We start from the raw sequence: 26,690 nt of genomic DNA on the forward strand, positions 1-26,690 counted from the left end.
CTACTACTACTACTACTACTACTACTACTACTACTACTACTACTACTACTACTACTACTACTACTACTACCTACTACTACTACTACTACTGCTGCTGCTGCTGCTGCTACTACTACTACTACTACTACTACTGCTGCTGCTACTACTACTACTACTACTACTGCTACTACTACTACTACAGGCGTTTTTCGAACGTTTGATTATTATTTCTATCCTTGCATCTTTCAAATTTGACCTCCAAGCTTTCTCTCATGGCTTAGGAACGTGATATGTTTATTTTTGAACTTTGACCCTACCTTTTGATAGGTTTTTTTGACACTGAGACTTTATGGGACAGACTAAAGCTCAAAATCATTCGACTGTCAAAAAGGGGTAAATCAGACGTAAGTTTCAAAATCTAGTAAACATTTCAAATGTGAATACTCAACTTTGAAACAAAATGTTAACTTTGAAACAATGTTAATCTATAGTCCCATTAAGTTTGCAACGCTATCAAACATTTCAAATGCCAAAATTGAAATTGATTTTCAAATGCTTCCCACAGATAACGATGTTTAAAAGCGCTTAATTGCATTTCAACTAACTCGCTAAACATTTAAAGTATTTCGAACAACCGTTGCAGCTTTATCAATTTACTTTATATTCTACTTATAATGCATCTTTCTAGCTTCAAAAACGCGACGAAATCAAATACCTTTCAATTACAACGAGAATCAGCTTAAGCTAAACATACCCGGCAGATTGCCGGAAAATAGCCGCCGTTGATTCCAATAAGCATGATTGGGATTGAAAGAATAGAAGATATTGAAAAAAAAAAAGATTTTTGTACAAAAACATTTTTAAGTCCGATTTATTTTGATGGTATTTCGTAGTTGAACATAACGTACTTCTGTTTCTTAGAGAGAGGCTACAGGTGGTAGGTATGTTGGGGGGGAGTAGTTACGTTGGGCGGGGGGAGGGTTAGGTACGTGGGGGGGGGGGTAGTTTTTTTTTGGGGGGGGGGGGTAGGCAGTTAAATGGGATCTAATTTTCTCAAATTGACCTCTTCACCTTGAATTACAGACTGTTACCAATTGCCATACATTACAAACTAAGCTATTGTTAAAGTCCAATGTTCGAAAACAGAAGTCAACAATCAAAAACGGAGGTAAAAGCTCGAATATAAAGAAGTCAAAATTCAAGTCATGAACAAACTTGCTTTCTGCTAAAAAAAACCTGTAGAATCTCAATACTCCTCTTCGAGTCGTAAAAATAGGAGCGCTATAATAGCCGGCTGAGAAGATGAGGGCGGCTATTAAAAACAAACAACTACTCTAAAAAACTATCAATCTACCTTAGCACAGTCTCATTATCTATTAAATTGCACCTGAGCAATGAAGTAGCTGTAATTGCATGCGACCGCCAATTATATGAGCCTCACTGAATTACTCATATACGGAATGGTAGCATGCGCGGAACTGTTTCCAGTCGCCCCGTTTAACATGACTGACATTTAACACCATTAACTGTAATGGCTAACAATTACATGCATCAATGAAAAATTATCGCATAACAGGAAACAGTTCCAATTTTCTTAGAATCGAGACAATGATTGAATGGATCTTTTCCATTTTAACCCCCCCCCCCCCCGTTACAGAGCACGTGCCATTATACACAGTAAATCCGTATGTTAAAATATGGAACGTGCGCCATGAATATAAACCCACTAAGCTGGGGGGGGGGGGGGGGTGTTTGGGGGCACAAACAGAAAAGATCCGATTAAACTTTATGCACAAACTAGTTTTGGAGTTTTTATATAAAAAGATTGTTCAGGTCAGTTCAGTTGTTGTTCAGATAGAATAGTATTAGTGGTATTAGTGTGTGAACTGTTGTGTGACTGAGTGTGATCATCTGTAATGTTGAAGGATAGAAGTGAACAAGTGAGTACTAATGCACACAGACAACAGTACATCACTCCTCCGATTATTCCAACAGCTGCCACTGCTCGTGATCCCGCTCCTCTGTTGCAGCTGCGGTACGACAGCTGAATGAGACACAGACCTAAAAGCAACCATACATTTAAAACTTTTCTCTACTCAATAAAAGTTTTGAAAAAAAAGTTTTATAAGATCTTACAAGCTCTTGCAAGATCTTACCAGATAAGCACTTTTTGCAAGATTCTTAAAAGATCTTACAAGATAGGCGCGTAAGCTCGACTAGGGTGTTCTCTTATGAGCAGAAAACCGACGAGCATTAGCATAACCAATTATTGCCTGAGATCATTTGAACTCAAACAAGAGCCGGAACTACATTGTGCCTGCTTCGTCGACCGGGTGCGCAAAAACTTTTGCGATTGACCTCATTTGTAAAGGCGCGCAAATTCAGACCACTTCAAACTCAGAAACTTTAAAGCTCAAAATTAGCTTCATAAATTAGTCAATCAAAAACTGTACATAAAAGAAAGACGCACTACAAAACCTGCTTCAAACTTGGATCGAGAGCATTAAATTGTCAGTTTCTATCAAAACGAGGCTACAACTTTCGATGAGGAAAGTCAGAAGTCGTGACTTAATTGAAACGAAAAACGTGATTGAAAGCTCAAACGAATTTAAGAGACCACCTAAAACATACCGTTGATTGCCTCAATAAGAGTGTAAAAAAAGTAACGAATTAATTATTTTGGTCAGCTAACATTGCAATTTAAAAACATGTAATAGGCAACACGTAAGAGTACGCATTCGTTTTTTCAGACAATATCATAAAAACAGACATTGCCCGAAGACTGACGGAAACATTCATCGTTGATTCCACTGACGTACGTGGAGATTAAATATGTTAGAAAAGTAGAGAAAAATTGACGACAGCCTTAAGTGTGAAAAATTGAATTCAATAAGCATTCTGCATTCAGCATCTACAATGTAGGACAATAAGCTCAATAAAAAACCATACCCGCCTAAAAAAGTCGCATTAAAAAACCAACAGCATTAACACCAACTTTGAAAGCAATTAAAAACAAGTCAAAATGGTTTTAAAAAGCTAAAAATTGACAAATGTGTAAAATTCGTTTCAGACTGTCAAAAAAGCTTCCAAGCGCATTAATACCAGTTTAGAACATAGCCGGCAGATTGCCGGAATAGCTGCGAAAGAATAGACCTGCGTGCCATATAATAGAGATAGAAACAGATACAGATCTGAATTGAAAAAAATCGACGCCGCTCGAAAAACTAGGTAAAAAACATTCAGCGATAAATTAATTAAGCTTGTTGAAATTCATTGCAAAAATGAGTTCCTTTGACCTTAAACTAATTCAAATTAAACTTCAGTTTTAAAGTGCAAAAGTCATTTTATTGAGTGAGGTAAGTCCCGTATGATCAAAATCTAAACACGCAAATAACCTTAAAAACTTTTGCTAAAGCGAGTGAGAAATGACATCACGCGCGTAAATACCGTTAGTGAGAGGAAGAAGTCATTCAGAAAATTTGACTTTTTCAGCTTTGCTGTGTGAACAAATGTAAAACGAAAAAAGAGCATCAGACGACGAAACAAAAAAAAACCAAGAGCACCGCAATATAGCTACGCTCAGCTTACAGCTTCGCAGCTATAATAATTGAACTAAACATAGCCGGTAGATTGCCGGAAAATAGCCGCCGTTGACGCGCTTGATGCACATCGGGTTTTTTTTCAGTGTCAAAAAGTGTTCTAATTTGGCGTGCAGTTTCAGTTGGATTCTAGACTATACTTAATTCAGCTTCTAAACTGAAAACTAATAAGCTTAATACCAATTTCAGGTAGCATACACTCTAATGACCTTAGATAACTTAATTTTTAATGACTTAATGACTGGGATTTATTGGTTAATCCTGTCTCTTTTGATTTTGATCTTTTGCCTTTGACAGTATTTACCACATTGAATGCGTGGAAGAATTTAAAATCCATTCAGTTGAAACATTGAGTGAAGTTAGTCAGAAGTCAAAAGTGAAAATTGTGACTTATGTAAAACAAAAAAAGTAATCAGAAGGAAAAGCGAATTTAAAAAAAAGGAGAGCGCCTATAATAATAGCCGCTGAGAGGCTGACGGCGGCTATTAAACACCTTTGACTGAAAAAAGTTGGAGCTAAAGCTATAAAACTGCTTTCAGAAAACCGCACGTGCACGTGATCAAAATTTCAGCTCGCTCAGTGAAAATTTTTTCACACCTACTTTTCTCGCTCTTTCAAATAATTGACATAAAAAACCACTCTTTCTTCACTCAGCAATTTGCCATAAACAATTTGTTTTCACGCATTTCACTTCCTGTTTTAAATACACTCCAACAAAATTACCTATAAAAGAAAGAGGTTGAGTTTGAAAATAAAAATGTACAAATCTAAAAGAAAGACGCTCCACCAATACTCCTCTTTGAGACGCATAAAAGAACACCACACCAATAGAACTCGAATTCTTTGAATTGTAATAAGAGCGCTATAATAGCCGGCTAAGATGAGGGGGCGGCCATTGATAATGAAAGTATAGAATTAAATGCTTCAGCAACATCCAAGTAAACTGTTATCGGGGACGAATTCATTAGAGTCACACATCTTATGTTGTAGGAATCTCTTTACCCTATGATGAGTTCTTGATTGGCTTCTTCTGACGAAATAAAAAATGAACGTTTCACGTTTGAATGTCAAACCAATTACAATTGCTTGAACTTTATTTGAGGTGAGAATAAAAGACACGGAGTGTCCAAGAGGTTAGAGGGGCAACAGTTTGGAAGTTAAATAAGAGACAAGGAGCACCTGGGAAACCGAGTATGAAGAAAGCAGCAACTGGTCCGAATCTGTTGATGACAACTCCAATCTCAGGGATGAAGAGAGCGGAGGAGAGAGTCCCCAGTAGCCAAGCAGGAGTGAAGAATGAGTTAACGGGAGAAGAGACATTGTCAGTACACCTCAGGAGAGATTGATATGCCGATCTAAACAATCATCAAATCAATGGACACAATGGACAATTCAAAACAAACAAATAAACAAAAATATTCAAAACAAAGATACGCATACAGTGTTAAAGACTTTCAAATATTTCTTTGATTGGTTTAATTCTTAAAGCGCGGTGAATTTTGCGGCTGTCTGGAGTTTTACAAATTAATTTTAATGTGAAGGAGCACTTTTGTGATTGACGGATGCAAATGTAATTGAAATCACTCATTCAAATCAACAACACTGCTTTGGCTTTCACCTCGAGCAGAAAAATAGAAAGAAAAAAAGGATATAAATGTCAATTAAATCGGTTTACACTAATGAGTTAAAGTATGATTGGTTGGGGAACTCATGGTTGAAATCAGTTCTAAGTTCAGTCGATTCTCAGAAAGTTTTATTACGACCACGCATATATCCACAAATCACCATGGTACCCACGCAATTGAGTCTGCCTTTTGTTTGTTCCCAGAAACCCTCACAATCGGGTCTTCAAAATTTCGTCCTAATAATTATAGAGAGAATTAATGCTCTACAAAAATGTACAAACAACGTTTACACAAAGGAGATCACGGAAATCTTCTATTAAAATTTACCCAATATAACATCAGAAACTAATTTGACTCAAATGTATGAATTGAAACTGATGAATTATTTTCGATTAGTTAGCTCGATGTTGGCTAGATAGATGTTGAGTAGATACAATTGTTTTCTTTTTATTTCATGGCAAAAATTCAGTTTTCCAAGCTTTCCATAGTGGGGGCTCAGTGTTCCGTCCATTGGGTGGATCACACCCCCGTTTTATAATTTATAGTACATTTTCAAGATCAGCTGAAAAAAATGAATGACTTGAGTGACCTTGAGACGAAGTGCATGTTAGGGAATGAGAAGATGACAGAACAGAGGAGAGTGAGTCGTCCCAGGGTGATGACGTCATCAGAGGAGGCATAGTTGAGTAACACGTCACTCTTTGTCTACAACACGAGAAATCAAACTAACCTAGCCGGCAGATTGCCGGAATAGCTGCGAAAGAAGACCTGCGTGCCATATAATAGAGATAGAAACAGATACAGATCTAAGTTGAAAAAAAATCGACGCCGCTCAAAAAAACTATGTAAAAAACATTCAGCGATAAATTAATAAAGCTTGTTAAAATTCATTCCGCAGAAGCCTCTTATTAGGGACCTTTACTGCAAAAATGAGTTCCTTTGACCTTAAACAAATTCAAATTAAACTTAAATTTTAAAGTGCAAAAGTCATTTTATTGAGTGAGGTAAGTCACGTATGATCAAAATCTAATCACGCAAATAACCTAAAAACTTTTGGTAAAGCGAGTGAGAAATGACGTCACGCCCGCAAAGGCCGTTAGTGAGAGGAAGAAGTCATTCACCAAATTTGACTTTTTCAGCTTTGCTGTGTGAACAAACGTAAAACGAAAAAAGAGCGTCAGACGACGAAACAAAAAAAACCAAGAGCACCGCAATATAGCTTCGCTCAGCTTACAGCTTCGCAGGTATAATAAACATAGCCAGCAGATTGCCGGAATAGCTGAGGAAGTATAGAACTGCTTGCCATAAAATAGAGATAGAAACAGACACAGATCTAAATTGAAAAAAAAATCGACGCCGCTCAAAAAAACTAGGTAAAAACATTCAGCGATAAATTAATAAAGCTTGTTAAAATTCATTCCGCAGAGGCCTCTTATTAAGGACCTTTACTGCACACATGAGTTCCTTTGACCTTAAACAAATTCAAATTAAACTTAATTTTTAAAGTGCAAAAGTCAATATATTGAGTGAGGTAAGTCACGTATGATCAAAATCTAATCACGCAAATAACCTAAAAACTTTTGCTAAAGCGAGTGAGAAATGACGTTACGCGCGTAAATGCCGTTAGTGAGAGGAAGAAATCATTCAGAAAATTTGACTTTTTCAGCTTTGTTGTGTGAGCAAATGTAAAACGAAAAAAGCGTCAGACGAAACAAAAAAAACCAAGAGCACCGCAATATAGCTTCGCTCAGCTTACAGCTTCGCAGCTATAATAAAAATAGCCGGCAGATTGCCGGAATAGCTGCGGAAGTATAGAACTGCTTGCCATATAATAGAGATAGAAACAGATACAGATCTAAATTGAAAAAAAAATCGACGCCGCTCAAAAAACTAGGTAAAAACATTCAGCGATAAATTGATGAAGTTTGTTAAAATTCATTCCGCAGAAGCCTCTTATTAAGGACCTTTACTGCACACATGAGTTCCTTTGACCTTAAACAAATTCAAATTAAACTTAATTTTTAAAGTGCAAAAGTCATTTTATTGAGTGAGGTAAGTCACGTATGATCAAAATCTAATCACGCAAATAACCTAAAAACTTTTGCTAAAGCGAGTGAGAAATGACGTCACGCGCGTAAATGCCGTTAGTGAGAGGAAGAAATCATTCAGAAAATTTGACTTTTTCAGCTTTGTTGTGTGATCAAATGTAAAACGGAAAAAGCGTCAGACGACGAAACAAAAAAAAACCAAGAGCACCGCAATATAGCTTCGCTCAGCTTACAGCTTCGCAGCTATAATAAAAATAGCCGGCAGATTGCCGGAATAGCTGCGGAAGTATAGAACTGCTTGCCATATAATAGAGATAGAAACAGATACAGATCTAAATTGAAAAAAAAAATCGACGCCGCTCAAAAAACTAGGTAAAAACATTCAGCGATAAACTAATGAAGTTTGTTAAAATTCATTCCGCAGAAGCCTCTTATTAAGGACCTTTACTGCACACATGAGTTCCTTTGACCTCAAACCAATTCAAATTAAACTTAATTTTTAAAGTGCAAAAGTCATTTTATTGAGTGAGGTAAGTCACGTATGATCAAAATTTAATCACGCAAATAACCTAAAAACTTTTGCTAAAGCGAGTGAGAAATGACGTCACGCGCGTAAATGCCGTTAGTGAGAGGAAGAAATCATTTAGAAAATTTGACTTTTTCAGCTTTGTTGTGTGAGCAAATGTAAAACGAAAAAAGCGTCAGACGACGAAACAAAAAAAACCAAGAGCACCGCAATACAGCTTCGCTCAGCTTACAGCTTCGCAGCTATAAAAAAAATAGCCGGCAGATTGCCGGAATAGCTGCGGAAGTATAGAACTGCTTGCCACATAATAGAGATAAACAGATACAGATCTAAATTGAAAAAAAAATAGACGCCGCTCAAAAAACTAGGTAAAAACATTCAGCGATAAATTAATGAAATTTATAAAAATTCATTCCGCAGAAGCCTCTTATTAAGGACCTTTACTGCACACATGAGTTCCTTTGACCTTAAACCAATTCAAATTAAACTAAATTTTCAAAGTGCAAAAGTCATTTTATTGAGTGAGGTAAGTCACGTATGTTCAAAATCTAATCACGCAAATAACCTAAAAACTTTTGCTAAAGCGAGCGAGAAATGACGTCACGCGCGTAAATGCCGTTAGTGAGAGGAAGAAGTCAATCAGAAAATTTGACTTTTTCATCTTTGCTGTGTGAACAAACGTAAAACGAAAAAAGAGCGTCAGACGACGAAACAAAAAAACCAAGAGCACCACAATATAGCTCCGCTCAGCTTACAGCTTCGCAGCTATAAACATAAGAGAGCAGTGACATAAGAAAGCTGTACAAAATTTAATTAATAATCAGCAGATTGCCAAATAGTCGCCGTTGGTTCCAATAACCAAGATTAGGATTGAAAGAACAGAAAAACTAAAAAGATTTTTTGTACACAATAATTTTAAAGTGAGAACTATTTTGATGTCAATATGTAGCTGAACATAATCCAATTTCGTAGTTAGACATAGGGGCTAGTGTCAATACCAATAAGCAATAGAGATGGTATCGGTTCGAGTAAGGGACATCTAAAATTAGGATCTATCTCGTTTCTATTTCTCATTTCGTTTTTTGATACTGACTCCGGTCATTTTGAATTGTTTTGCTGAGCAACTGCTGTCTAAAAACACTTTTAGCAGAATGAGAGAACGGTAAAATTAGTTTAGAGAAGTCAAAAAACTTTGAAAAAAGGTAAAGCGAAAAAATTTTAGAACGACAAAGTAAAAAAAACATAGCCCGAAGACTGGCGGAAACAACTCGGAGTACGAACTTAACTACCCTAACAACATAAGGAGCCTTATAAATGATTATGCCGACTAAACTGAAACAATAGCAGGCAAATTAACTATGGAAAAGTAACTGAGAACAAAAATTGATAAAGAATCTAATAAAAAATTTCGTTGATAATTGCGGCTCGAAAACAACTACCTGCAAAAACCTTTCGACACAGTTAGTTCTCATTCAATAAGTGACTGGCAACTGACAGAAAAAGCGAAAAAATGTTAATATAGAGAAAACCAAGGAAAAAAAAGAAAGGACAATGTAGAAAAATATTATTGACAAGTTTCCTATATTTCCTAAGTTTCAAAGTTGTTCTAATTCAGTGTGCAGTTTCAGCTAGATTCTAAACCTATACTTACTTCAGCTTATATACTGAAAGGTATTAAGCTTAATATTAATATCAGCTAGCACTCGCTCTAATGAGCTATGATAACCTAATTCAAAAAGACTTAATGACCGGGATTTATCGGTTTATCCCGTTTCTTTTGATTTTGCTCTTTTGACATCGACCGTATTCACTAAATTACGTAATTCAATGCTTGAAAGAATTTAAAATCCATTCCGTTGAAACAATGAGTGAAGTAAGTCAAACGTGAAAATCGTGACTTATGTAAAACGAAAAACGTGATCAAAAGGTAAAGCGAATCGAAAAAGCATTCAAACAAACTATTACTAGTTTGGGTACACGATGCAAACATCTTTGACAGATAAGAATGGAATTTAAACTAAAAAGTGCTTTGAAAATGGCTCAGGTGATCAAAAAATTTTGCTCGCTAAAACGAAAATTTCTTCACACCTACTATTCTCGCTCTCTCAAAAATATAGCATGAACTGAAAACGCTCTCTCTTCTCCCAGCAATTTGACCTAAACACTTGGTTTTCACGCATTTCACTTCCTGTTTTAAATGCACTCCAACAAAATTACCGATAAAAAAAGACGCTCCACCAATACTCATCTTTGAGTCGTAAAATAGGAGCGCTATAATAGCCAGCTGAGGCGGCTAATTAACATAAGCTGACTAATGTCGGAAGAATTGCTTTCAAACGACAGGCGAGATTTAATTCAGTGGCTGCAACCTAGACAAAATTTTCTTTATGGATGCCAAAATAGCTAATCACGCCGGGATTCGAACCATGGACCTCCCGATCCCTCACCAGAAGCACTGCCCACTCGGCTCCCAGGACCTTCTTGTTGCTGTGCTGCAATCGATTTTATTTTAGCAACAAGCTTTAATTCGGAGTGGGAGCAATATAGATCACTCAAAAATGAAGAACGAAAGCGAGAAAAAGTCAGTTGAGAAGTCAAGAATGTTCTATAAGAAAAGCGCGAAAACAGTCAAGCAAAAAATTTGCATAAAAAAGACCAACACGTTTACAATTATTGCTACAAACTTCGTTTGAGAGCAATAAATTAATATTCAGCAGAAAAAGCATAGTTTATATCAATTTATAATAAGGACACAAACCTGATTGCCAAATGTCATGAATCCGAAGAAACCGACGAGGGCATAAATGCCAGACACGACCACCAGTGCACTGGATATGATGAATGCCCATCGTATCATAGAGCGTTTCTTTAAACTGGCATAGCAGGGCACACAACTCAAGTGACACTGATAGGCTAGCACGAAAGTGGGGAGAGCGTGGAGTAGTCCCAGCCATGTAAAATTAATATCTGTAAATTTAGGAGACGGTTCTTCTGGCTCTTTTTCTCTCCTGTAGTATCGGAGGACAATTGCAATGGGCAGATACGTCACAGCCACCACAGACACCAATCTGTCAACAATGAAAACCCGTCCAAAATCAGGACCAAGTTTTACATTAAAGATATTTTGGGTTTGTTATTATTTTTTTCCATGTTTGCACAGTTGAAGTGGAATTATGCTCATTTTGTGTCCTAATTGGATTGTAATTGGATATGATTTTGAAATGTTGTCCAATTGCATTAACCATTCTATTTAGGCCCATTTCATACATTTGGAGGCAAAATGTGACGTGATCAGTCTGAGCTTAGTAAAAATGCAGACTGGGAATACAATGATTTAATGTTTTCCGGATGATTTAATGAACACCTGATTTAAATTTTACAAAATCCCAGTTATGAAGTTAAGATTGCAGAGGTTACTTCACACAATCATTTCAAACTCACATTAGGAAAGGCATAACGTTAATAAATAAGTTCAGAGCATTGGTACAAAAATTACAATTTAGAAAGGAATACCTAAAAATGAAAATATTTCATAGTTACTCCATAAATAAATCTGACAATATACGGCACTGAGTTCCAAACCTACTCAAACGGGCACATACTAAAACTTCATGATTGGAATTTGAACAATTCTGCTTTTCTTTGCAGTCTTTCACGAGCTCAAGCAGAAGAAAACTATGTAAAGGAAATAAACAACAAGAAATTTGTTTCGACAGCTTTTTTAGATCTCTCCAAAGCTTTTGACTCTATCAGCCATGAAATTCTACATTCCAAGCCAAAATATCTCGGGTTTAATGAAAATGCAATTCTTCTAATTAAACGCTTTACAAAGGGCCGAATACAGAAAACAATCGTAAACATAGTTGAATTAGATTGGATTTCCCTTTATAAAAGTGTTCCTCAGGGGACTGTTTTTGGACCGCTATTGTTCACTTTATACCTAAACGATATCAAACAGATAAAGATATCCGAACATAATCTTTTACAATGTGCAGACGACACAGTCATTCTATGTTGTGCTCAGTCTGGAAAAAGCGTCGAAAGACTAGGTCTCTAAATACTTTGATTAACATAAAATAAACTTAAATGCTAAAAAACCGGGTATTTAGTTTTTTGTCTCAAACATCGAAACCAAATAACTCAGAAGCAGCCAATCAAAGTTTAAAACAAAACTATTCAAGCTAAAACATCAGTGAAATATCTGGGTGTTTTTAGACCAGAATCTTTGTTTTCAAGAAGAGGTCAACAGCATATTGAAGAAAATGGCTTGTGGTATAAAAACTATCGGCCATTAAAAAAGGTTTGCCAATAAAAACACAGCCGGCAGATTGCCAGAAAATAGCCGCAATAGCTTCGTAGATCTGCAGTCTCAACAAAACAGTAAAAAAGACAGACCACAAAATACTCTTTCCATTGAAGGCTGAGATTTTATATTTTGATTAAGAATCTGTATAAGTTACTGCTGCCTCGATCAGCTGCTCTTAAATAACCTTCATTTAGAGTAACACATACCCATTTGACCTAAACTCTTTCAATTAAAGTAAATAAAAGTCAATTTCAAAGTCAGGAAGTCATTTTTGAGAGTGAGGTAAAAACTCGCTCCACTAAGAGCAAAAAAGGACGTCACGCACGCGTTTCAGTTGAAATTGCATGAACGAATGAACAAAAATTGGCTGTGACGTCATATGGTCGTAACAAAAATCTTGAAGAAATAAATAAAAAAAAACCAAGAGAAGGCCAATAATAGCCTCAGCTATCGCTGTGCGGCTATTAAGAATTTAACTTTTGAGTGCTCTAGTTCTTAGTCACCTCCATTATTCGGCTACTTTATTTAGCGGTATATCAAAAATTTTGATAATATCTTCAGAAAAACAACTAAGTTCAGCTGTTAAAGCATGCTGCGACAGACGCAAATATGATACTCCCAGTTAGTTTCTTTCTAAAATCCAAAATCATAGTTTATTTCAACAAAATAAATCAAATCAAGATTGCTGCATACACAGAAACCTCGATTTTCCAAACTCTCAGATTATAAAACAAAAGCGTGCCGGTTTTTGGTACCACCCCTGTGCGGTCCAACTGCCAAATTTTCCAGAACTCAATTTTTCATTTGTGATTTATGGAACAATGTAATACTTAAATCAAATCTCAAATGCAACAATACCAGTCTGAAGGCTTTCAAGAAACGAATAAAAGCCCATTTTCTGGCCGAATTTAGGAAGGATTCAAAACAGATAGCGTACGGCAGACTTCCATGGAAGGATTTTAGATTTGAACGCTGACTTATTTCTTATGTATTTCTCTTGTTCTATGCAAGACATAACTAACTGATAAACTATCTTTGATAAATACTGACATACACTGCAAGATTGTATACTACTATGTCAACTTGCTAATTGAGTGTTGTTTTAAAGACCGGTGGTGGCGGCGGTAGTGGATGGATTGGGGAGAGGGGGTGGATGAGTAGGTGTCGTACCCTGGGTAGGACAAGTAGGATATATCTTTAGGGATGCAGAGTGGGAGGATGACGAGGGAAGACAACACAATTGACATCTCTCTGAACTCAGCTGGCTCTTTGCTACCATCCAACAGACACAACACTGAAACAATTTGTTCAACAGTTATAGTTATACAGAATTGGAATTAGATACAGAAACTAAATACGTGGAAGAGGCAAAAAGGTCAATATTTATAGATTAATTTGAGACTTACTGGATGAGAAAGTGGTTGCGATAGAACAACAGTAGTTCTGAACTCCTAAAATTGTTCACGCAAGAGTGGGTGAAGATGCAAAACTCGAAGGAAAATATAAACGATGACAAAAATGCGTTGATAGGAATAGAAATGAAAGAAGTACCGTGCGGCAGTTGATCGCCAGCAATGATGAGGAACATGATACAAGCGAAGAATCCATTCAACACAATGATCACTTCCACTGCCAGTTTGACCTTGTGACCCCAGAGAGATCCGATTACACTCTCGTAAGAGGACACCTGACATTTCTCAGCACAGAAGCCAAGAAGGAAGAGAGTAGATAGCACAACACACACAACTATCTACAAAATAGACCAATAAGTACACGAAATAGATCTCGACCTCATTACAGATTCAAAGTCCAAATTATAAACCAAAGTCACAATCCCAATCACAAACGGAAAAGTTTCGTGCTTTATTTATTGATTTATCTTCTTTCCCCTAGCCTCACTTGCTCTCTTTTTCACTATTGAAAAATCACTCCACCATTGGACAATCGCTCAGCTGTTAATTTCTTGATTTTGTGCTGTTGATCTTCTATGAATTTGATCAGCCTGGTCAGATTAAGACCATTTAACAAATTTCTAATGACATTAATTATGACAGCTGGTACCACCCTTAATAATCTACTAGGTTTAGTTGGCGATTATAAGTGTAGTCACAAGCATTAATTTCTTAACAATTGCTAAATATACCCCACAGAGCCGGAAAATAGCCGCCAAGGATTCATATAACACCGATTGTGATTTAACAAAAAACAAAAAAAATGATTGTTGTACAGAAATTTTGAATGGAGTTTGTATTTAGACATACTGCTGTTTCTCAATGAGAGGATACAGGGGCTAGAATCAATGCCAAAAGCATTAGAGATGTCATCTATGTCTTTTAAGAACAAAGTTCGGGTCTTTCCCATTAAAAAAAAACCACTGAATTCCGATCCACATCAACGAGTACAATTGATATTAGTCCGGCAGTGTAATTATTTAAATGAATTTATTATTTCCATATTATAACAGAAAACTTGAGTTAAATTCAAATTATGTCGCATATCTCACAATAAAAATTAGTTAAGTTTATAAAGTCAACCCAACCAGTAAACAGTAGTTCTAATTCATTTTCCAAATGTAAAGTCACGCCATGTTGAACAAGTAACCTTCCACAAAAAAGGGTTCCTTTTGTAAGCTGAGAAGAAAGTTGCTTGGGGAAACTTTTTTTGTCTTGTTTGATTTCAATCTAGTATCGCTAATCTAACAAACGAGTTTTGCCTTTTGATAGAGAAAAATTTTTGGTCCCAGAACAATTTTTTTGTCCTTATAGACTCATGAAGATTCCAGGTGATTAAAGGACGTCCCGATGTTGGTGAAAAAGCAGGTCGTAACTGTTTTTTTATTTTCCAAAAGTATTGTAATCTTTTTGTTTTTAAAAAGAGTTTTACGGGTAGTATATTCCGACTGCATTTAATATCTTGAACAGATTCAAATTTCTGTCTAAAAAAGGTTGCCCGTAATGACCAGTTAAGCTGTTTCTCAAGAGACATTATTAAATTTTGCTCAATTGCGTGAATGATAACCGCTGAGTAGTGCAAGTGACTTAATAATAGGGCATTTAGACAATTATCAATAGTTTTTGTGGAATTGATTTTCTAATAGCATAAATTGTTTTTATTCCTCGGGCCATTTTTCGTAAGATATGTTTCACTTCCTCTTGAAACGTTAAATTGCTGTCTATGTGAACCCCTAAATATTTTACTTCAGGTTTCTCGTCTATTGGAATTGAATCTAAAATTATCTGTTCACTGAAATCTTTTCTTTTGCTCTTACCAAATATCATGAATTCAGTCTTAGAGGTATTAACTGTGAGGTGATGTTCATGAAAAAATCGAATAAGTTTATGAAAAAATCGAATAAGTTTTGAAAAAATCGAATAAGTTTAAGCTCCCCAGCTTAGCGGTCTAATAACCTATAGCCCCCCCCCCCCAATCATGGTAATTATACCATAATGGGGGCTATAGTTTCATATGGGGGCTATAATGGGAAAGACCCCAAAGTTCAAAAAGCGGGCATCCAAAATTGGGCTTTATGGGTTAATCCTGTTTTCTATTTTGATTTCGTTTTTTTGCGACACTGACTCTGTTGATTCTAGATTATTCTAGGTGAGCAACAGTAGGATGGAGGAAGAATCAAACTGGCCCAGACATGTCAAAAAGGCTTCACGCAAAAAGTTGAAGAAGCTGTGAACTATGTTAAAACGAAACAAACTTTTATTTGACGAAATAAAAAACATAGCAGGACAAGTCCTGATGTACAATTCAATGAATTTTCATTGACTAAACAAAAAACTAGACCGAGAAAGTACTATGAGTGAATTGGGAAAACCATTTTAAAAAAAAAACAAAAAAATTTAAAAAAAAACAAAATCAATGTCAAAATGCCGCATGTGAGCAAAAAACCTCTAGCAAGAAATGGACATTTGGTTCAAACAAAAAACTAGACCTAGAATGAAGCATGAATGGATTGGGAAAACCATTCAGAAAACAAATCGAAAACCAAAAAACTGTAAAAATCAAAGTGAAATTGCCGCGTGTGAAGAAAAAGCCACAAGCGAGAAAGCGAATTTTTGTTCAAAGACCGTTTTCTCAGTCTGCTTGAAACTTAGAGTGAAAAAATTTCACGCCGCAAAACCACTCGCTTTATCGCTCAATTTCCTGTTTCGGCGTGACCAAAATCACTACTCCAATTTGACTTCAAAAATCATGAAAATGTGTGAACAGATCTTAAAAAAAAAGACAGCGCCCCAATACAACTCAAATTCTTTGAATTGTGAAAACATAGCATGACAAATCCTGACACTTTTCAAAGAATTTTGTTCTGCCCATACAAAAAACTAGATCTAGAACGGACTACTAATGGATTGGGAAACCCATTGAGAAACAACTCAGATCCAAAAAAAAAAGGAAAAACCGTAAATCGAACAGCACAATGTGAAAAAACCACTAGCGAGAAAGCAAAGTTTTCTTTAAGCACCCTTTTCACAATCTACTCTGAAATCAGAGCGAAAAATATTTAGGCCACAAAACCGATTGCTTTTTCACTCCACTTCCGGTTTCAGCGTGACCAAAATCATCACTCAAATTTGACCTAAAAACATGAAAACGTGTGGACACATCTCGAAAAAACAGCAGGAAAACTCCGGAACCGACTCGAAGTACAAATTCACTCACACCCCAGCCAACTACTGCTCAACCAAATTGTGCCTCTGCTCATTTATAGTTATTTTGAAACAAATACAAAATAAAAAATAGAAAGAACAACAAAATCAAATCTGTTAAAACATAAGAAATCTGATAAATTTCCTCTGTTTCAGATAAAAATGTTGCAACTCCGAAAAAACTTGCAGAAAACAGTTCTTGTTCAAATAACGAACAACAGCTGAACAAAACTGCAAAACGGTACACATGGAGAAAACCGAGTAAAGAAAACAATTTTTCGGTTACACAATTTCCTACAAAACGCAAAATGCTGCATCCAATCAATTACTCTTCAACAATCTTCCAAATTTTTTCTGGCAGATTGCCAGAAAACAGCTGCAAGAGCTTCGTAGATTTGCAGTCTCAAAAACAAAGTTAAAGAAACTAACTGAATAAGAAAGTTCTTTTAATTGTTTCTGCTTCAATTAGTTTCTCTTAAATAACCATTAATTAGAGACACAAACTCACATGACCTTATCTCTTCGAAGTTAAGTAAAGGAAAGTCAATTTCAGTGAGTGGTGATTCTGAGTGGCAGGTAAGTTACGTGTGATCAAAAGCCTAATTACGCCAGGTGCAATGACGATTAAGCAAAGATTTGAAGTTCTGACGTCAAATGGTTGTAACAAAAATTTAGACGACCAAACAAAAAATAAAGAGAAGGCCAATAATAACCACAGCTATTGCTTTGCGGCTACTGAATACTGAAATAATTGTCGATTAACAAGCATACAAAAACATTCTGGCCAAAGACTAGCAAAATTTGATGAAAAGAATACCATGTTCTTTAACGAACACAACTCACAATCAGTATCAATCAGGTCAAAGATTACCGAATACACGAGAAACTAAGCGGAACCATAAAAAGACCCCAATTGGTATTGAACAATGAAGAACGCAAAGTGCTAAAAAAATCGTTCCACAGGGTAAAATGGCAAAATCAGCTCAAAATATCACCCAAAACTATATTATTTGCATCGTAATCCAAAAATATTGCTAACTTAGCCGAAATTTTGCACACTCACTTTTCTAGCTCTTTTAGAATACTGCATGCACAAAAACCCTACTCTCTTTTGCTCTGATTTTCACGTCTATTCAGCAGATTGGCCTGAACACTTGTTTTCTTGTGCGGCATTTGACTTTGCATACTGTGAAAAGAGAAGAAACCGATTTAAAAATAGATCACCATAACTCCTCGTCGAGTCGTAAAAAAGACAGCGCCCCAATACAATTCAAATTTTACGAATTGAAAAAATAGGAGCGCTATAATAGCCGCCTTAGAAGATTAGGCGGGTTATTAATTAAAATTAAAACTTTATTCCCGATGGGAAGGAAGAAAACACCAAAATCTGCTCAATGGACTTTCAAATCGCCCAACTCTATGAACAACGGTCCAATTTTGTGGGAAAAAAATCCAGGCTCTAATTACCCCTCCTTTAAAGGGTTTGGAATTATTATTTACGGAATGATGATACATACAGACTGACAGGCTAATGCCACGTAGAGATCTCCGATAGAGAGGACAGCGTGAGGGATGTTGACGACTCCGATACCAAGGGCAGCATTGCACACTATGAATATTGCACCGAGTAGGGAAGTGTTGCCCCCTATCAGCCAAGTGTCATTGTAGGATCTGAAGCAACACAGACCACAAAATAAGTCCAAAAGTTAACAAAACAATTCTACTACATGGCTGTTGTTCAACGCTGGATCGCAGTAGAGATACAGCATAGAGTACAGTAAGCATAATGCTTCAAAATAATAATTAAATTATTTCAAGCAGAGCAGCTTTAAATTTACTTGTTCAAATGCATTCCCTGTGTTAACTCCAAGCGAACACAACGATATCCGTTCTCAAGTGTCTCGTTCAATTTAGGTTGTTGGCAAATCAAATTGAGTTGTCGACACAACCAAATGACATGCAAACACAATCACTGATTAGACATGGTCGTATATACGTCGACAACTTGACTATTCTACTCTGTTGAAGTATAAACAGAAAAGACTTAAGATTTGATTCGCGTTTACGGATAATAAGTAATTTGATGATCTTGAAACACAAAAAATCACGAAAATTTGTGGATTCTACACGTCTTGTATTACACAATCAACCCCTGTGAGTGAAGGCATCATTGAGTTGAATTGATATTGTCTTGTATCAAGCATAATTTCAGTATAGTCCGATAATCATATCAATCAACATTGACAGATCAGTTCAGTAATCAGACATATCAAAACATAGACTTTTTAATCTCTGGAAAAGAACCCATCGGAGCAAGCGCATACCAGTTTCAAATATCAGAGACATTTGGTTACTAGGCGTTTGAAAACAGTGCAAACAATTTTTCAATGAATTACTAACAAGTAAAGAACAATGGAGTTTCATCAAGAAAAAAATTGATGGCCAAGAAATGGAGTGTCTCGTTATAGACAAACTAGTCAATGGTGAAAGAGTCAATGGTGAAAGAGAAGTAGAAATTGAACTTGATATTGCAAATAGTCTCAGAAGTTTTCAAAAATTAGGCTTATACAAAGGACAAAATGTGAGCGCTCCAAATAATTCCCGCATAGAAGTTTTGCTTCAGAACAGTCACACTAGTGGTATGAAATAGGGGGTCTGCCGCACACTTTTGACACATTTCAAAAATTTCAATAATTTGCCCGCGTGGGTTCGAATCCGGGTCGGAAAAAAGTTTTGGGAGAAATGTGTCAAAAAGTGTGCGGCAAACCCCCCCTATTTCTTACTACTCACACTAAAGGAACTCTTAAGGAACTAACGGAACTCACTTAACAACAATAATTCTCAAAAATTAGGCTTATACAATATTTCAAAAATTAGGTTTATACGAAGGACAAAATGTGAGCGCTCCAAATATTTCTCGCATAGAAATTTTGCTTCAGAACAGTCACACTAGTAGTAAGAAATAGGGGGGTCTGCGCACACTTTTTGACACATTTCAAAAATTTCAATGATTTGCCCGCGTGGGTTCGAATCCGGGTCGGAAAAAAAGTTTTGGGAGAAATGTGTCAAAAAGTGTGCGGCAGACCCCCCTATTTCTTAAAACTCACACTAAAGGAACTCTATGATGCCATTGATTCACTTGACAACAATAAGTCTCCGGGTCCAGGCATTTTTAATGCTTGGGCACATAGTTGGGCTGAGCATGCAAACATACAAAAAACCACGTGTCATACATTTATCTATATGACTTGAAAAATTAAAGGGGGTTTTGCTCTTAAGCCGCGTGGGACAATCCAATGGATGAGTAGTGATCCCCCACTATGAAACATCACTGCATCGCATATAATTTTAAAAACAAGGCACTATAGCTCTTTTAGAGCTGCGTCATGAGAAAAATAAACATAGACATCACTGCATCGTATATAATTTTTAAGACAAAAAAACTAACTCTTTTAGAGCTGCGTCAAAAGAAGTAAATTTCTAGTCTCCCCTCCCACACTATGGCGCTGCAAGAACTATCAATGTCGGTCGGCCGTTTGGAACCACGGCACCCTCTGAGGCATATGATAGCGCTGCGCAGAAGAGCAAAATTGATTCTCGTGAGCATGTACGTTATTGCGTCCGACTATGATTTGTCTTTCTTATCGGCAATTTTGCTAGCTAGTTGTTTTATAGTGCGCGTTGCGGACGGTCCTGCGTCCCCATGCAGGAAAACACGAGCGGAACGAGTGGGTTAAAGATCGTGTCTTTCTCATTATACCCCCCCATGAGAATATTGCCCCCATTATGGTATATTTACCATGATTGGGGGGCTATAGGTTATCTGACCACTAAGCTGGGGGAGGGGGCTATAATGGGAAAGACCCTAAAGATCTTCACGTCAAAGCACAAATATAGTGTGTCGAAGCACTAATATAGTGTGCATCTTGGCATAGTGAAAAAAACAGGTAGAAGAAAGATGGAGTATGATGACAATGTCGAGGCTTTGGGATATGATTGTAATTGATTTGAACATAAACCATGACCACGACTCTTTGGATCTGAAGGATTCGTAAACTTTGAAAATATTTCTACACACCTTTGTAAATTGGACAAGCCAGTGAATAATCCAATTGATCCTCCGAATATCTCAGACTCATCATGGTACTCCTCCTTGACAACCGTAGAATTGGAGGAACTGTCACTTACACTTAGTCTCTCATCGTCATCAGTGTGAGAGTACTCGTACCCATCATTCGAAACTGCTCCTCTCCATTCTCCACTGCTCATGTTAAAATTACTGATCACTGTTTCTGCCTCAATGGCCTCTAATTTTGGCGACTGCCATGGCTCTACTAAAAATATACAATTTAGACAAATTTTAGGAGATTTAGGCAGGACTTGTATAGTAGCCCCCATGCGCAATATATTATATCTTTAATGAGTTGAGCTTGTTACCAAAGAAACACAACTTACGTTGGTCCGTACCAAATATCGGTTTTATCACCGTGCTAAATTAGCCCAGTCAATACTGATAGTCAGGTTTGTCAATATTGCTCGAGGCTCGAGCTTTGTTTTATCAAATGTCTACTTCACTTTCCCGACACCTATCATTATTGTGTCAGCCATAAATCAGGTAATGAAATAGCATCTGAACTACATAATTGACTTTGAAGCCATTTTTAGAGCTTTTATTTTTTAAACGTTCCACTCACACTGCCCTCCTCTTAGTAAGAATAGAGTGTACCACTCAACAGTATTCCATCACTAAATTCAGTCATAACTCTTTTCAAATCAATTTCTTAATGACTTTTCATGTTTCTCGGGTTCTTTCTGTCCAAAAATATTGTACGCTTCTCGTGCTTAATCGTTGCCCAAAAATCTGGTATGCACGATTGATGGTTTTGAGGAATTCTTCATCTCGACCAGCATCGGGATGCGTCAAGAGGCTCATTTTGCTGAAACGTTTTTTGATTTGCTCTGTTCGCAGAACTCTTCCCGACAAGATCTCGAACATCGTAGCAGGCCAATTATTCATAAACTTGCTTCGAAGCTCGAAGAGACTTTTCTCGAAGGCCTGTCTTGGCTTTCAATGTCTATCAGTAACGGTGTCCTTTTTCCGGCACTCATTGGCCAAGTACTGATTGTAATTTTCCAGTTGAAGTTGTCCTTCTTTTGGCCAAGTACTGATTGTAATTTTCCAGTCGCAAGTTGTCCTTCTTTTTTCCAGTTTGTCGGCTGCTTCTCTTTGTTGCTGCATTGCCTTTGAAATCGGTCAGCTATTGTTTCAAGGAGTTATTCAATTACTCCTGTTAGGCGTTTCTGGCTGACCCTGCCTTTATATGTAAAGGAAACCAATTTGTCAAATTAAAATTACTTCCAATATTTAAAACAAACGTTTTCGAACTTTACGTTCATCGTCAGGTTAAAACTGTTTTAGAAATTGTTAAAAGATAAAATGAATATGTATTTACATTTGTCTGAGACGACAATTAAAACAATTCTAGGAACTATTCTACAAAATCAATCGAAAATTTTTCCCTATATACAATATTTAGCCTATTTACATCTCATATTTACATCTGTTATCAATTTATTTAAAAACATTCCTATTCCGGATTTTTCGATTTTGGCAATGTTCTTGTATTTTTAGGGTTATTCCGAATTTGCGGAGGTTTTTCAAATTTCGTTTTGCACAAAATGTTTTGTCTGCCTTTAGATTGCCTCTAAGCGCCTCACAATCGGAGCTCAATTTATCCATTTCCCCCCTTTGTTGCCTCTCAGGCTTTATCGCAACGGCCGTCAATTTTTCTCCCGGCTATTTTTCTTGAACTAAAAAGTTTGTGCACTTCAATTTCTCTAATAACACACCGGCTTTGAGATTCCCCTTCAGCCTCTAATGCACGGGACCAAAGAATTGCAGGTGCAAGCACTTTTATGGTAGAGACCTTCCGATTCCGATATAGACAAGATCAAATTCGGTATACTCACAGGGAAACCTCGGATATAAATCTCGGATATATAGACAAGATTCAATTCGGTATATTCACAGGAATTCTCGGATATAAATTTGCAAACTGTAGGGATCATGCAAAAATTGACCCTCAATAAACAGCTAAACATGGCCCCACACCCTCAATGAGCGGGTCAACCTCGGAACCATATGACCGTTGGTGCAAAATTCAAGACGAACAAATATAAACTCCACGGAAAACTTACAATGGAACAGTTCACTGCAAACCGACTGTACGCTCTTTAGCAATAGCAAAAATAAAGTTAGCTTCAAAATAGCAGATTTTAAGAACATCATTGTCATTAAGACGTGCTTGAAGATGGGCTTCAGACTGAATGCGCTATGTTTTGCACATGCCGCATTTGATAATGCCGCATTTATTTCTCGCAAAATCCAAGTGAAAATGATGCTTCAAAAACAAAAACCTTGTCTAGAAGGCGCCATCTGTGTATCAGGTGCCAATTCGACAACCTGTTTGTTGAGGCCAAGGTAATTCAGGAACGTTTAGTGAAAATAAAAAGAAAACGAGAAATGGATGAATTCAAAGCCTTTGACAAACAAATGGAGTCTGGTAAGCTATTGAATGCTTTATGACGTCTTTCAGACGATAGAAACGGCGGTGTGCTATCAACATCTGATTAAGTGGTTATCAAAGAAAAAAAGTGCACCGTACTTGATCTTCTACAAGAAAAGCACCCATATTGTCAGAAAGCCGATCTTAAATACGTAGAAACGAATCTGAGAAATCGGGATTTGCCTTTCCATTTTTGAAAATTAATAGTTCTAAAAAAACTCGCTGCAATAAAAACAAAGGGCGGCCATAGCCCATCCGGTCTTGATGCAGGCAACTGGAGACGACTTTTGACATCATACAACTCCTCCTCAATCGATCCCTGCAGAACAGTGTCCAAACTTACAATCAGAGTTGTCATCGAAAAACAACGACATGCTTGCAGATCAAAATTTGATTCATAAATGGTATCCAAATGACAAAAAGACGGTAATGTGGCCGTTAGCCGTGGATCACTACAAATCGTGCTCGAGAAAATCGATGAAAATGGCTGTGCTTTTGTTTATAATGTGATCAAATGTCATCTCATTACAAAAACTGAGTTTGTTCAGAAGGCCAACAAAGTGTTTTATGATTAGATGTTGATGTTATTGAAGGTCATTGGGTTCTGGGTTCAGTTATTTCTTCTGATAAAAGTTGAAAAAAAGTCTATGAAATACTCTAACACTCTTGAGAAGCTGGCCAAACATAGTATGGTGCCCCCTTCAGAATGTGTGCAAATCTTTTACAAAGAGATTGCTACATAAATTGACATTTATTGCTAGGACTACTCCAAACTCGGGCAGTCTGCTGAGGGATGCCAAAAAAGTTGATAAAAAGTCGTATATCTTCAATGTTGAACCATCCCTCTTACAATAACAGATACTTGAAGGTTTTCTCTCTTCCGTTAAAGACAAGACGGTGGCCTAAGCATTCTTCTCCCTGCAGACTGGGCAAACGCATATAAAAGATCTATTTGGATTTGTGAGCCATTACACATTCATAACAATATAGATGCATCAGGAAAAAAATCGTTCAGAAAATCAGAAAAGAAGAACAAGAAGAAGCTCGAGCAAAAACGTTGGCAATCAGAGCTCTCATCAAAAAGAGGCAATTTCTCTAGATTTGGCAACAGAAAAATCAATATCATGCTGGCTAAACTCACGTCCATAGACAAAATATCATTTTGATTTCTTCAAGGGAGAGTTTAGAGATGGAATTGATCTTCGATATGGATGAGATCACAACAATTATTATCAACTTGCGCATGTGGAAAATTTTAATGTAGCGCATGCTCTACATTGTTCAAAAGGTGGCTATACGCACATAAGACACGATGACATTGGTGACTTTTTTCCCAACCTGCTCAATGAGGTCTGTGATGATGTCGAAGTAGATGCTTGTCTTCAGACGATGCAAGGAGAAACCTTCGCAAATAGAAATACCACTACTGATGACAACGCTCGACTAGATATCAAAGCTAATGGCTTCTTTGATTCACGTTTCAGTAGAAAGTTCTTTGATGTAAAAGTGTTTAGTCCATATGCGAAGAGTGACGGAAGAAGCATAGCGGATTCCTCTAAATACCACGAGTCCATCGAGAAGCTGAAATACGATCAAAAGAAATGGAAGTTGAAAAAAGCCACCTTCTGTCCCTTAATCTTCTCGTTTACAGGAGGATCTGGTCTGTCAGCATCAAAGGCCATACAGAGATTGGCTTCCAGGGTCAGCGACAAGAAGAAGATTCATATTTGGACGTGATCACGTACATAAGGACGAAAACATTTTTGCTCTTTTGCGTAGCTCCATACTCTGCCTCTGTGGCGCACGCTCCATGAGCTGGCTCCCTGCAGTAGAAACGTCAATAGGGAGCATTGTAGCGGAAGGGAGGCTGATATGCTAAAGGTTTTAAATTTTTTCTAATCTTGATTCAATATCACTACACATTGTACTTAGGGTGCTATTTACCATATCCATTTTGATTATAATTCTGATGCTTTAATTTCTCTATCTTTTGCATCTGATGCTTAAATTTTTGACTACTGCCAGGATTTGTAAACACACCTAGGAGTCAATTCGCTGCCCCCCAATTTGACCGACTACACTTTTAGGGGAGGGGCTTTCTCCAAATTCACCACTTTTTTATTCTTGAAATCCAGACAGTTTTTTATTTTGGTCTTGAACTCAAGTTATTCTTTGTTTTGTCTCGAGCTCCAGTTTTTTTGGGCACCAACTCATTTTTTTGTCTTGAAATCAAGATATTTCATTTATTTGTTTGGTCTCAAATTCGAGACATTTCCAACTCTTAATTTTTCGAACTTGAGAGCTATCCATTTCTTTAACCACTAGACTCTATAATCTTTAAAGACTCTTTGTCTCTAAGGGTTTTCTTTTAATCTCAACGTTCACTAATTACTTCGAGCAAAAGATTATACTTTCGTGTTCAGATTTTTGGGTCGAGATCCCGAAAATTTGTTGCCAAGAAGTTCCATTAAAGACTAAATCTAAAAAGATTAATTCTATAGGAAATTTTTAAAAAAAATTGCTTTGTGATGTAAACTGTTAAGAGCTAAACAGCAATATATTTTGCTTTTAGCCAAAAGTATAAGGTTTCGGTCTTTGAGTTCCAAAAAAATTTTATTTCATTTACAGGAACAATTTCTTTCTGGAACTGGTTGTTCCATGTATAAAATTTTCATAACTGTTTTCCCATCGAAATATCGGAATGCTTCTCAAAAGTTATTTTTTTATGAACTCTGAATTTATAGCGTCTCTTTGCATATGCAACATATGGCGACAAATTAAAGTTTAGTATATAGTTTGGAATATAAACTGATGTAACCTCTAATTGGTTGCAATGAAGGTGTGTAACAGCTATATTTCAACATTGCATACTCAAGGCACGGCTGACTTTTTCAATTCTTCTCTTTAAAAATAAGTTTTTGAACCATCAACAGTTTGTCAAATTTATTTGACGTTCTCATATACTTCTCTATACTCTACACTCAAAGAAGTTCTCGTCAGTATTTATATGATATGGCTGAATTGATTACCATAAAACATTTTTTTTCTAAACCACCTGGTTGGTTCCAAGATTCAAGGAGGAGCCCAGATTGCCACCCGGGTTGAGGTGTCATCGCTAAGAATCAATAGAAAATGTAAATATTGCGGTGAATGCGGTAAAAAATATATAAGATTTGCGACTTTGAGCGTTCAATGGAGAAAACAAAATCAGCGCTAAGAATGAAAAAACTTTGCTGCTAAATTTTAAAAAGATGTAAGAACAGCCGTGCAATTGTTCGGAGTGGAGAACAAAATTCATCGCAAAACATTTACAGCTAAATTTATTAAATATACTCACCCCAGAAAATACTGCAAAAACATTTAAGATCAGCGGTGAATTCGTTGAG

General features: G+C 36.7%; 2 protein-coding genes across 2 annotated transcripts in view; both read right to left on the reverse strand.

Annotated features, from left to right (window-relative positions):
* Positions 1-26,690, reverse strand: part of LOC142350752 (uncharacterized) — a 275,857-nt gene that overhangs the window by 93,610 nt on the left and 155,557 nt on the right. The window lies entirely within an intron of this gene.
* Positions 1,709-22,732, reverse strand: LOC142350753 (sodium-coupled neutral amino acid transporter 7-like). Its single transcript, XM_075402708.1, has 9 exons — positions 22,709-22,732; positions 20,817-21,072; positions 18,256-18,409; positions 13,635-13,833; positions 13,254-13,377; positions 10,536-10,845; positions 5,793-5,908; positions 4,758-4,933; positions 1,709-2,040 (listed from the first exon to the last, which is right to left on the reverse strand). Exons 2-9 carry the CDS (start codon positions 21,005-21,007, stop codon positions 1,814-1,816), a joined length of 1,497 nt encoding a protein of 498 aa, XP_075258823.1. The 5' UTR covers positions 21,008-21,072; positions 22,709-22,732; the 3' UTR covers positions 1,709-1,813.

This window comes from Convolutriloba macropyga, chromosome 12, assembly GCF_964194025.1.
Source record: "Convolutriloba macropyga chromosome 12, txConMacr16.3, whole genome shotgun sequence".
In the NCBI taxonomy this organism is placed as follows: domain Eukaryota; kingdom Metazoa; phylum Xenacoelomorpha; order Acoela; family Convolutidae; genus Convolutriloba; species Convolutriloba macropyga.